The sequence below is a fragment of the Phodopus roborovskii genome, unplaced genomic scaffold (genome assembly GCF_943737965.1).
Source record: "Phodopus roborovskii unplaced genomic scaffold, PHOROB, whole genome shotgun sequence".
Taxonomy (NCBI): domain Eukaryota; kingdom Metazoa; phylum Chordata; class Mammalia; order Rodentia; family Cricetidae; genus Phodopus; species Phodopus roborovskii.
This window is the reverse complement of record NW_026126517.1, coordinates 36383968-36396880: the sequence shown is the minus strand read 5'-3', so window position 1 is coordinate 36396880 and position 12913 is coordinate 36383968. Positions and strand designations below refer to the sequence as shown.

Genomic DNA, 12913 nt, shown 5'->3' with positions numbered 1-12913 from the left:
TTATCATGGGATTCAACTTTGCAGAAAATTCTACTTTGTTCTTTGAGCCCTAACAACTAATTCAGCAAACGTTTACAAAAACAAGGAAACCTTTATCATAAAGAAACCAACCTTCAAATACTTGGCTCTCCTGGTATGTTTCCTTACAGACCTATATTTTCACTCATCTGAAGGAAAACATTACAATTCACTCTTTTTAGCTTTTTTGTTTGGGCTTTTATTGGAGTGTGAGGTGGGGTGGGATGTGGAAGACTATCCTTAAGACAAGGTTAGTCTGACACCACCAGTATACCACACACACAATTATCTGCTAGGTACAAACTTCTAAGTAAGATTATAAGGCTTGGGCTCATTGGTGAAGATAAAGCACTGACTGCTCTTCCAAAGGACCCAAATGGCAGCTAACAACTATAGGAATGAATCAACTATTGTAAGGATAATTCAGGGCATATAAAAGAAAAATTGAACATTATAAATGCTAACATGAGTATTTTCAAATATCAGACACCTTTCAGTTTGTCTTTTATTACACATGATCTCTGATACTAACTTGACTCACAGTTCTATATCATTTACTGAGACTAGTTAAACTAGCCTAAATTTGACCCAAAGACAGAGCCTCCATGTCCTCTGACTCCATACACACATCCCAGTATGCATACATTTAACACACACACACACACACACACACACCAATGAATGAATGAATATGTATTATTTCTAAAACTTCAATTATGTTTAATAATTTAAGCATTCATTGAAATGGCCAAACCTAAAAGCTCTTATGCAACCATCCTTTAAACAAAAAACAAACAAACAAACAAAAAATATGCTTAAAGCTAGGACAAAAAGCAACAATGGTGGAAGCTTGGCATTTTGGTTTGTTGCTATTTTAACAGCAATCAATCATCCAGTAAGATAGCTCAGTAGAAAAAAGCACTTGCCACACAATCTTGATGGTCTGAGTTCAATCCCTATAGCCCACAGAAAGGAAGAGAATTGAATCCAAAAGGTTGTCCTCTGGTCTCCATCTATGTGCCTGCCATAGCATGCATGCATATACACACACAAAATATATGAATATATAGGTAATAATAAAAAAATTTTAAGTTGACATACAAAGCAATGAACTTTAGTGTGGCATTTTTGTACATACCATTATACTTTTGTGGAAGTATAAGGTAGAAATTTCTTTAAAATTGTTCATTAGACCTTTTATTATGGATTTTGCATTTATATTCCATTAGTTAGCATTTCCCTTAATTTATGATAAGTTTTATTACAGTTACCTAACACATCACTATATTAGCTGAAATTCTGGGTTATAAACTGGTTCTATAACTGATTTCAAACTATATCTTGAGGAAAACCCAGTATGTTTTGAGTCCTCTTCCCCTAATAATTGTAATAAAAACTAAGAAGTCAATATTCTTGAGATTCTCATAAGAAATGCCTTTTAGATTTTCTTTAATTTAGGTATGTGAATGTTTTGCCAGGATATATATATTTATGTGCACCACGTGAATGCCTGGGACCCACAGAAGTTGGAAGAGGGTATTAGATCTCCAGAAACTGCAGTTATAGATGGTTGTGAGGCACCATGTCAGTGCTAGGAACTGAATCCAGATTGTCAAGAAGAGGAAAAGTGTTCCAGATCGCTGAACCATCTCTCCACCCCAGAAAACACTTTTGGATCCACACTCTGCTCACTCAATATTCTTTGATCTCACTCACACAAAAGTGGTGATGAAAGCAATTAAATATGAATTAAAGAGCCAGGCAGCCTTTAATCCCAGCACTTGGGAAACAAAGGCAGGTGGTCTCTGTGAGTTTGAGGACAGCATGGTCTACAAAGTAAGTTACAGAACAGCCTCCAAAGCTACACAGAGACAGCCTGTCTGGAAAAACCAAAATAAAAAATAAAAAAGGAAGAAGAATTAAAGATAAGTAACCACACCCAAGAGTTATAAAAATACAGCACCACTAAAAAAGAGCAAAATCACATTCATGTATCTTTTCATTCAAAAATACATGTAAACAAATACAAATTAATACATCCATCTGGCAATTGTTGAAAAAAGAAGAAACTCCTGTATGACATGGCTGAAAATCTCTGCTCTGATTTGTCATTTCCTTATAGTGAGTGATATGACCATCACCACTTATGAATAAAAATGCAAATGTGAAAGTTATGACAAAGATTCAAAAGTTTGGACAGGAGGACAAACACATAGATACTCACTTGCTCCAACTTAAAGATATGCTGATTAAAGTAGTGCTGTAAACGTTCATTAGCAAAATTAATACAGAACTGCTCAAAACTATTATTTTCATAATCTTCAAACCCAAAAATATCAAGAACACCAATGGACAAGGTCTGTAAAACAAGAGAAAATTATTTAAAAACAAATCCCCAACTTATACATATTACAAATAATAAAATATTCCTTTCTGTCCAGTTCTGGTGCTGTCCAGTATTCAAATAAAATATACAATAATTGGTTAATCACTGATGTAAATTATCACATAAAAACCACTGTAACAGGAAAATATACTTGAATATTATTTTGGAAGCATATTTGGGGCTATAGAGATAGCTCAGCAATTAAGAGCACATAATTTCTCTGCAAAGGACCAGAGTTCAGTTCCCTGCCCTCACATCAGGTGACTGACAACCATCAGTAACTCCAGCTTCAGGGAATTTGTGCGCATCAACACATATGCATATGGATACACACTCACACCCACATATATTCACACATGCAGGCACTCATTTAGAAATGTATCAGTAATGATACCCATATTTCTTAGAAATTTTATATTTTTAAATACATGAACATGTATTAAATATTGAACATGACATGAAATGGATTTTTATGAAAACAGACTTGTAAGAGATGTCAAAATGTAAAATGGCAATCAAAACAAACTATATTTTCCTGTTAGAGTGGTTATCATGATCGTTTACATCAGTGTGTTTTTTTTCCCCCCTCAACTTGTAGATGTAGATTTCAGGGTAAGCAGGAGGAAGGAGGTATCACCATAACTTACCAACAGCAGTGTATATATGCATTTGCAACTATCTGAGAATTCATGTTTGCGGGTCTTAAGGCAAATAGGCAAATTAACTAAAGTAAGCTTTTTTCATTGTAAGTATTTCTTCAATAATACACATTTGAACATATGTAATTTCTGCATTACAATATCAAAATACACAAAGTACAGGGTGAGTGAACTATTAACATGAGAAAGCCAAGAAATCCCTAAACTCAAACATTCCTAAGTCCTATGAGGAAACAGAAGAAACAACAGGTATGAGAAAATCAAAAGGTTGCTACCAAGGTGAAAGATCAGCAGAATAAAGTTGTTTCTGATTATGACCAGAAAACTATGTAATTCTTTTTTTGTTTTGTTTTGCTTTTCAAGACAGGGTTTCTCTGTTTACTTTGGCTGTCCTGGAACTTGATCTGTAGACAAGGAACTCACAGATATCCACCTGCCTTTGCCTCCCAAGTGCTGGGATTAAAGGCATGCACCATCACCAGACAGCAACTATGTAATTCTTCTTAATTTGATCTCAACCACAAATAAACAATTTTGTCATCAGTACTAAATTAACAGGCACACAAGATAGTGCAGTAGGTAAAGACACTTGACATCAACCTGACAACCTGAATTCTAGCTGCAAAATCCACCTAGCAGAATGGGAGAACCGACTGCCAGTTGTCCTCTGATCTTCAGACAGACACAAATGCAAAATGAATGAGTGAGTGAGTGAGTGAATGACTGAGTGAGTGAGTGAGTGAGTGAGTCAATGAGTGAGTGAGTCAGTGAGTGAGTGAATGAATGAATGAATGAGTAGATAAATAGATAAATGTAAAGAAAATGGTACTCTAGAGGCAGAGGCAGGAGGAATTTGAGTCCAAGGCCTGCATGGACTTTATAGGGAGATTTAAAAAAAAAAAAATGTTTAAAAAGTAATTAAGTCCCACCCTACCTACCTTCCCCACAAAAAAAGAACCACTAAATTTCATCATGTTCAGTGTCTGTAACAACACTCAAATCCTAGCTATTTAGCAGAGGTCATAAATATTTACTCTTCTCTTTCTAGATATTTGACTTGTAATGACTTGTAGGTATTACCTTTCTAATATCTTACTATGAATGATTCAGATTCAACTCTAGTATCTGTTACCAAGTTTATTAATATTCATTGACAGAATTTAGAGCCTCCTAGAAAAAGATTTCAGGCCATGTCTCTAAGGGCATTTCCAGAGAGTTTAACTTAAGTGGGGAGACCCACCTTGAATGTGGACAGCATTATTCCACCAGCTGGAGTACAGGGAATGGGGGTGGTGTCTCAGGCTGAATACATAGAAGAGAGGAAGCCAGAATCTATCTCTTTCTGTTTCCATTCTGCAGATAAGATGTGACCAGCCACCTCAAGCCTTTGCTGGCACAACTTACCCAGGATGAGAGGGGTGTACCCTCATGATGTGATTCAAAATAAAGTGTCTTTATGTTATTACTTTTGTCAGGTATTTTGTTCTAGCAACAAAAAAACTAAAACCTAATGAACCATTCCATCTTTCTCTCCCCACTACCTCCCACCTTTGAAAATGGGTCTTGGCCTCTAAATCCTCATCTTCCTACTTTAGCCTCTTGAGTGCTGGGATTACAGGCATGCACCACAACCTAAACTTAATTTAATTCTAACATGAGATATAACACCCTTGATTAAACCAGATGGTGGTGGCCCCTGCCTTTAATCCCAACACTTGGGAGGCGCAGGCAAGCAGATCTCTGTGATTTTGAGGCAAGCCTGGTCTACAGAGTTTCAGGACACAGAGAAATCCTGTCTCAAAAGACAAAAACAAAACAAAACAAAACAAAACAAACAAACAAACAAAAAACCCACCCTTAGTTAAATAGGAAAATCTTTCTACTGGTCCTGAGACACAGTAAGCAAATTTTATTTATATACATGTACATATGTACATATATATATAAAAGATGTTTTGAAAACTGTTTAAGAGGAGGGTTTTACACATAGAGACAGCTTACCTGAACAAGGAGGAGCTAACAGCCACTAGACTGATAGCTGGGAAGCCAGCATGGGACTGACTCAGGCCCCCCTGATTATGGGTCTCAGCCAGAAGGACTGAGCAGTCAAAGAGACCTCAGACAGTGGAGCCAGGATGTATCCCTGGTTCACAAAAGAACTTTGCGAACATATCCCCCATGGAGGGATAACTGCCTTAATCTAGAGACAGGAGAGAAGCCCTAGTCCCTACTTCACAGGACCTGTCAGATCTACATGACCCCAACTGGATGGCACTCCCCTACATATGGAATTGGGGTGGGGGGATGGGAGGGGAGGGTGTTTATGTGAGAGGGCAGAGAGGGTAAAAAGGGAGGGAAAAAGGGAGGGAGGACTGGGGGGGAGGGAGCGAGGGAGGGAGGGAGGGAGAGGGAACTGGGATGGACATGTAAAATAATATATTAAACTAAAAAAAAAAAAAAAAAAATGCTTTGACTCCAAAATTTAAGTTGAAGGACAAGTTACTGGGGAAAAGGATTTCTATTTTTGTTTCCACAGAAAATGAAAAGATGTGGATTCCTTCCAGACTAATGTGGTTTGATCACGCCAGACCGCCTGAAACAGAGTACAAGCTGATCCTACATTCAAAACAGCTGGACAAAACAGCCCTACAGACTACAGCCAGGATATCTGAATCTTCTTCGAATCCCCCAAGACAGCGCCCCTTACCAGCAGGAAGTAGTTTGGAAAGAACGACGCCCAAATTCCCAAATATTGTGTATAAATGTTTATTTTCATTTAATTGGACTGTTATATAAAATTAAATAAAATAAAAAAAGAGGAGGGTTTTATATAATTTTGGTTACTAAAATCTAGTCACATAGAAAATGAAATAATGTTCTTCACAAATAAGTTCATGTAATAATAAGATTGAGATATGGTTTTATAGTTATAGAAGTACTTGAAATATAAAAAATATTAAGAATAATTTTATGGGACTGGAGAGATGGCTCAGGGGTTAAGAACGTGGGCTGCTCTTCCAGAGGATCTTGGTTCAATTCCCACCACCCACATGTACCTCACAACTGTCTGTAATGCCAGTTCCTGGAAATCAGACATCAAACATGCAGGCAAAATACCAATGCATGCAAAATAAAAATATTTTCTTTTAAAAAAGAATAATTTTACATTGATTCAATATGATGGAGGATGTTCTTCTATATATATGTTTCTCTTATTGGTTGATGAAAAAAAACAGTGATTGACCAGTAGCCAGGCAGGAAGTACATGTCAGGCTATGAGAGACAAGGAGAAGGATGGGGAGAGGAGGTAGAGAGAGGACACCATGCCGTCAAAGGAGTAACATGGCCAGATTATGGGTAAGCCACAGCCTCATGGCATTACATAGATTAATAGAAATGAGTTAATAATTAAGACAAGGCTAGCCAATAAAAAGCCTAAGCCATCAGCCAAACATTTTATACTTAACATAAGTCTTTGTGTGTTTATTTGGAGCAAAACAGATGTGAGACTAGGCAGGACATAAATTTTCATCTACATCAATAGGATTAAACAAACAAAACAATATTAATAACACCTTTAATCAGTAATTGGACCATAATGGCTATTAAAAATTTTAATGAATCTAAAATTATTAAAGCTTTACATGCATAATCTGTCACATTAAAATAAAGTCAAGAGGTGGGCATGGTACCATACCCTATGATTATAACACTTAAGAGGAAGCAGGAGAATGGCAGGTCATGCCTAAACTGCAATATCCTGCAATACCCTAAAAATACAATCAAGAAAAAGGAAGCGCATGATGGCACATCCCTTTAATCCTAGCACTCAGAGTAAGCAAAAGCAGGTAAATCGGTGAGTCTGAGGCTAGTCTAGTCTACATAGTGAGTTCCAGGACATCCAAGCCGATGTAAGGAGACCCTGTCTCAAAACACAAAACAAAACCCAAGCAAACAAAGTTCCAATTTGAAAACAGTATTAAATAGTAAAAGTAGGATACTAAATATTTTATAAACTTGTACTAGAAGCCTTTCTATATAAGTAATTACATATGTGAAAAGATTATAAAAGAATGGCAAAAATAGATTCATAAAAACTTATAGCATGAATATTTAAAAGTAAATGAAAGTATTTGCAATATGCATCAAACTAAATCTCTAAAATGTCCACAATAGCTCTTAAAAATAGAAAGAAAAATAAAACAGAACTAAGATGTAAATAATACATAGGAGAAACAAGATTAAGAAAAACATGACAATATACTTGGCTTTCATTCCTATAAAGAATGGTAAAAAAAAAAAAAATGGGAGGAGGATAATATTTCTTATTATATTAGAAAATATAATTATTGATAATATATAATATGGATGAAAGTTCAGCGAAAAAAAGAACTACACACACTGGTAGAAGTATACAGTCCTTTTGGGAAAGCAATAGATAACAAATTTTTAAAATATGCACATCCTTAAATCCATCAATAATAAACAGAATTTATCTACAGAGAAGCACACAAAGGTCAGTAAAAGAATACCCATATTAGAACATGGTAGAGTACACCTGTAACCCCAAGCACTATCAGTCAGGCATAGAAGGATCTCAAGTTCAAGAACAGCCTGGCTATACAGTAGCATTCTTATTTTAGTATTGTTTAGAATGAAATAAAAATATTTACTTGCAGTGAGATCATTTAAGATACAAATCACAGTATTATAATTTGGTTTTTTTTTTTAACTTCCCTCCCCCACCCCCCATCCAAGACAGGGTTTCTCCATGTAGACTTGGCTGTGTTGGAACTCTTTCCATTGACCAGACTGGCCTCAAACTCAAGAGATCCACCTGCCTCTGCCTCCCAGTACTGGGTTTAAAGGCATGTGCCACCACACCTTTAATTATACAATTATTTTGTTTTAAAGGGAGTTTGCTGCCAATAATTACACAATGATTTAAATATATGTAATTATATATAGTTCAAGAAATCTTACGTTAAAATAATTTTCATAAAAAATCAATTTTAAGAGATTTTTATACAAAAAGCACGATTCTTCTATTTCTATTTCTTTTTGTTTTGTTTTGTTTGTTTTTTTCCAGACAGAGTTTCTCTGTGTAGCCCTGGCCATCCTGGAACTCACTTTGTTGACCAGGCCTGCCTCTACCTCCATTGTGCTGGGATTAAAGGCATATGCCACTATGTCCAGCTCTATTTCTATTTTTAAGTTCAACTTTGTATATAAATGCCCATAGCATGTAAATACATAAGGAAACGGTGTAGAAAGACACGCAGAACCTGTTTAAGGAAGTAAGAGAAGTAAAGTTAATTTGACTCTAATAATTGTACTCCTTAAATTTTCAAGTACTCACCAGTTTATTGAACAATTTTCAGGTAAAATATAATACAAGAGATCCTTACCTTGGTATTGTGTTCCAAATCCTTACTATTCAGAAGTGCATGATTAATACGAAACACTATCCAGTCAAACAGAGCACTGTATAAAGACTTAGCCATGGAGTTTCTCACAGTCACAGCCTACAAAACACAGAGAGAATTATGAGTGTAAAGTGAATGATAATAATTTCACTAAGATATAATAACAAAGACTTTTTTTAGTTTTACTTCAGAAGGAAAACCTATTTTGAATTAGAAACTGAATTTCTGTCAGTTTAACCTATAGTTGAAGTTTTCTACATGTACTCTAATTTAGTCCAACTCAGGAGTCTAGGAAAAAATGGCCATGAAACAAAAATAACGTATGAATCACTCAGTTCAAAGCCTTTTTTACTGACTATGGAGGCATATTTTCTCCCAAATAAAGGTGGTAAAATGGGAAGTCAGAAAACAAATAACCATACCAACTAAAATAGGAGCGAATATTCTAAGTTAAGAAATAAATCTGGCAGCAAAAACAGGACATTACCATTTGCAAATCCTTCTTACACTCATAAAACAGACTGCCACAATGATCCTACTAGCTATCTTGAGTTTGTCTTTCACAGTACTATAGTACTGTTCCATTCCAGGAAATAGTAACAATCTCTGGATTAGGGAATTATGAAATGTATATTTTTCTATCACTTCACTATTTTCTTGGTACTATCCAAGTAATCTAAATTTGTTTGGGATTATTTTTTTGGAGGGGGGGGATCAGAGCTAAGGAGATGGCTCAACAAATAAATTGCTTGTTAGAAAAGCATGAGGACAGATCCCCAGAATCCACATAAATGGGGGAAGGGGGCATGACAACCTTCATGTAATCCCACATGGGAAGGAGGAAACAGGGATGAACGACATAGCATAAAGCAAGCTCAGTTTGTTTGTGTAGCCCTGGCTGTCCTGGAAGTTGCTCTGTAGACAAGGCTGGCTTTGAACTCATAGAGATCCACCTGCCTCTGCCTCCCAACTGCTGGGATTAAAGGTGTGAGTCACCACCACCTGGACATACAATGCATCTTAACACTATTTTTTTTTAAGAACACATTCACTAAGCAGTAAACTACAATAATATTCTATTTCCTTCAGAAGGTAAGAGAAACTCAGCAAATTAAGCAATGTAAAATAAATGAAGCAAAAGAAGCATAGGATATAAGATATAAGCATTTTATAAAAGTACATTCTTGAGTTAAAAACAAACTTCAGATTAATCAAATCTATTTGGTTATAGGAATCAAAATTTTTATTTTTAAAAACAAGTCATAAAGAATCCACATACACCAAATTAGGCTATATTTACCCTCTATTCTTTACCTAATTCTATACTCTCTAGTCATTCCCTTTGTAATGCAGTCTAACTTATCATTTTCATTTCAATCCTATCTCCCATTATTCAAGTCATTAATAAGTCCTACTGATCATACCAAATAATATTTCTCTCCTTTTCTTAGCATATCACCATTCTACACAAAGCAAACATCTTTGTCCTTCCTATTGCAGCTTCTAAACTCATCTTGCCTTCAGTGCCTAAAATGGCCCTCAAATACATTACTCCATACTGATGTGTTCATTCCCTATGACAGCTAATTTTTACTGTAAACTAGAATGGACTTAAGATGTCTAAGAGGCTAGAAATTTATACCTCTGTGTGTATCTGAAACGGCATTTGCAGAGATAATAATATTATAAGAACTCTAACTGAATCAATAGTTAATTCCACTGATGGATTAAAAATCTGACAGAAGTGGAGGAACTATAAAAGGAAGCACCTGAGTGGAAGAAAATAGGTCACTGATTTGTGCCTTGAGGTTTATATCTTGCCCTAGACCTTCTGCGTGATTTACACTGCTTCCTGGCTGCCATTAACAGGCTCTGTTCCACCACCCTCTTCTGCCTTACTATGCATCCAGACACATAGAATGTCCTACAATGGACTAAAAAACCTACAACACAGTGCAAAAGTAAATCCTCTCATCCAGCAGGTTTTTTCTGATTTTCTGATGAATTTTGTCAAAGCAATGTAAACTCAAACTAACAGACTTGGAACTCTAAACATAATGAACTTTATTCTTGTAATCACCACTTGATACATTATAATAGTGAAAGATTTTAAAAAACAAAATTATAAATCTAAATCAGTTGATTTTTAAATATTTATTCATCTGGGAATTTATCATTGCCTGGCTGCAAGTACTTGCACCTATTGAGCTTATCTTGCAGCCCTTAGTTGATTTGAGTTGCAGTTCTTAATTGATATTTTAGTTGTTTTAAAAGAAGATACTAGCCAGTTGGTAGTGGCACATGCCTTTAATCCCAGCACTCGGGAGGCAGAGGCAGGCAAATCTGAGTTCGAGGCCAGCCTGGTCTACAAAGCTACACAGAGAAGCCTGCCTCAAAAAAAAAAAAAAAAAAAAAAAAAAAGTCAGAAGAAGATACTAAATTACTAAATGGTTTTAGATTAATTACAGAATGCTTGTTTAAAGGAATTAGAGACCTTCAATCTAATAATCTCTTAATCACACTTTGGAAACAAATTGCACATGACAAGAAATACCATGCTGCAGGGCTGGAGAGAGGGCTTAGCAGTTAAGAGCACTGGCTGATCTTCCAGAGAACCTGGGTTTCCAGCACCCACATGGCAACTCACAAGAAATAAAGAGAGGTAACACCACGTGACAGAATGTAGGTTAACAAAATTGGATCAAGCAGTAAAAGCTAGCTAGTAATAAGCCTGAACTAACGACCAGAAGAGCGATCCTGGGGCAGGGAGAGAACCTGAGGATTAGAGAGGCCCCATGACCAGACTAAAAACACTGGGAAGTCAAAGTACGAGTGAGAGGAGCTGCCAATGAAAGAAAGACAAAGAGGAAGCAGGAGTTGCAGGGCCAATAGAAACAGGTTAATGTAAGTTGTAAGAGCCAGTTAGTAATAAGCCTGAGATAATCAGCTAAGCATTTATACTTAATATGAAGTTTCTGTGTCAGTTTTTTTAGGAACTGGTGGGCAGGAAAGAAAATTCTGCCTACAGAATGCCACCTCTAGTTCCTAAGACTGAGTCCCCACTGACAGTCCAAGACAGTGGGGAGATCAAGAGATACAGGGGCAATATTACTTCAGTCCTACCTATAATCATAAGAAAAGGAGTCCTATCAATAATCTATGAACGTAGAAAAGAATCGAGTGTCAAATAATATCACAGGCTGTATGAACACCTTATCATCAGTCAGTATACCACTATTCCAAAAAATTAAAGTATAGACTCATATGACCAATGTAAATTGCCACAATGGTAAACCTATGCTACATCAAATTACACTGCTGCCAGAATATTAATTTTAAAAAGCCCAAGAAAACAATTTAGTTCAAAATGGACTTTCCATTGCTCTTTGTATAAAATGCCAACGCTTAAGGACTGGCTCACATTTCAAGCCCTATTTAGAATTTTCAAGTACTTACTAAACAATGAAATATATCAAAAATGTTGTGAAAAAATAAAACAAGGATTAAAAGCTAATTTAATAGCAAAATGTAATTAAAATTGTATCATATGACATAAAACACTGGGAAAGAATTATTTAATCACTGAAGTTAAATATAAAAGAGAAGCTTACAAGCCTGCTTCATGCTGTTCAAAAGGGAGCTCGTGGAATAGAACACAGACTGTAGATTGTGCGATGAACAGATCAATGCCATTCACAATAAATTCCCTGGAGTTCAACATCAACATCCTTGGTTCTGAATCTTTTACAGTGCTAACCTCACATTCCTAACTATGTTTTGGATACTCATCATTTTCTTGAACTTGTAGCTTTTATACCCTTATGAACCCGAGTAATACAATAATAATAAAAACAACACCTGGCAGCCTAAATATTCAGATATTTAAGATAATAGGGAAGAAAAAAACAGAATACTGAATCCTACATTTTAAGAATTCAAGGAAAGCCAAGAAAGGTGACTCATACCTTTAATCCAAGAACTCAAAGAGGTAGAAGCAGACAAATCTCTGAGTTCAAGGTCAGCCTGGTCTACAGAGTGAGCTCCAGGACCCAAAACAAAACAAAACAAAACAAAAAGTCTTGAAACCCCCTACTGAGACCCCCCCCAAAAAAAATCAAACAAAAAGGAAGTAAGGAAGTAAAAGAAACTAAAAGACTAGCCAGCAATTAAGAAGAAGAAAAGGAAGAAGAGGCAGCAAATGACTGAAGAAATAACCACTGGGGTGAAATACTGCTTCCATTTATATTCCTATCTCTCATCTACTTGGCCTACAATAATAAAATGAAACAGAATAATGAAGAGGGGCTGGGTATATAGTTCTGTGGTAGAGTACTTATCTAACACATAAAACATTCAGAGTACAATGGAGTGCAAAGAAAATACCTGATTTGATTTAAGGCCCACTCCACAAGATGAAACCCTAT

The 12913-nt window shown here is 35.9% G+C and overlaps 1 protein-coding gene across 9 annotated transcripts in view; it reads right to left on the bottom strand.

Moving 5' to 3' along the window:
* Window positions 1-12913, bottom strand: part of Myo9a (myosin IXA) — a 207475-nt gene that overhangs the window by 105921 nt on the left and 88641 nt on the right. For all 9 annotated transcript variants that reach the window (XM_051197651.1, XM_051197652.1, XM_051197649.1 and 6 more), the window contains 2 exons: window positions 8472-8588; window positions 2243-2377 (listed from right to left, as the gene is read on the bottom strand). In XM_051197651.1, coding sequence (XP_051053608.1) covers window positions 2243-2377; window positions 8472-8588 — 252 coding nt within the window. The remainder of the gene's footprint in view (window positions 1-2242; window positions 2378-8471; window positions 8589-12913) is intronic.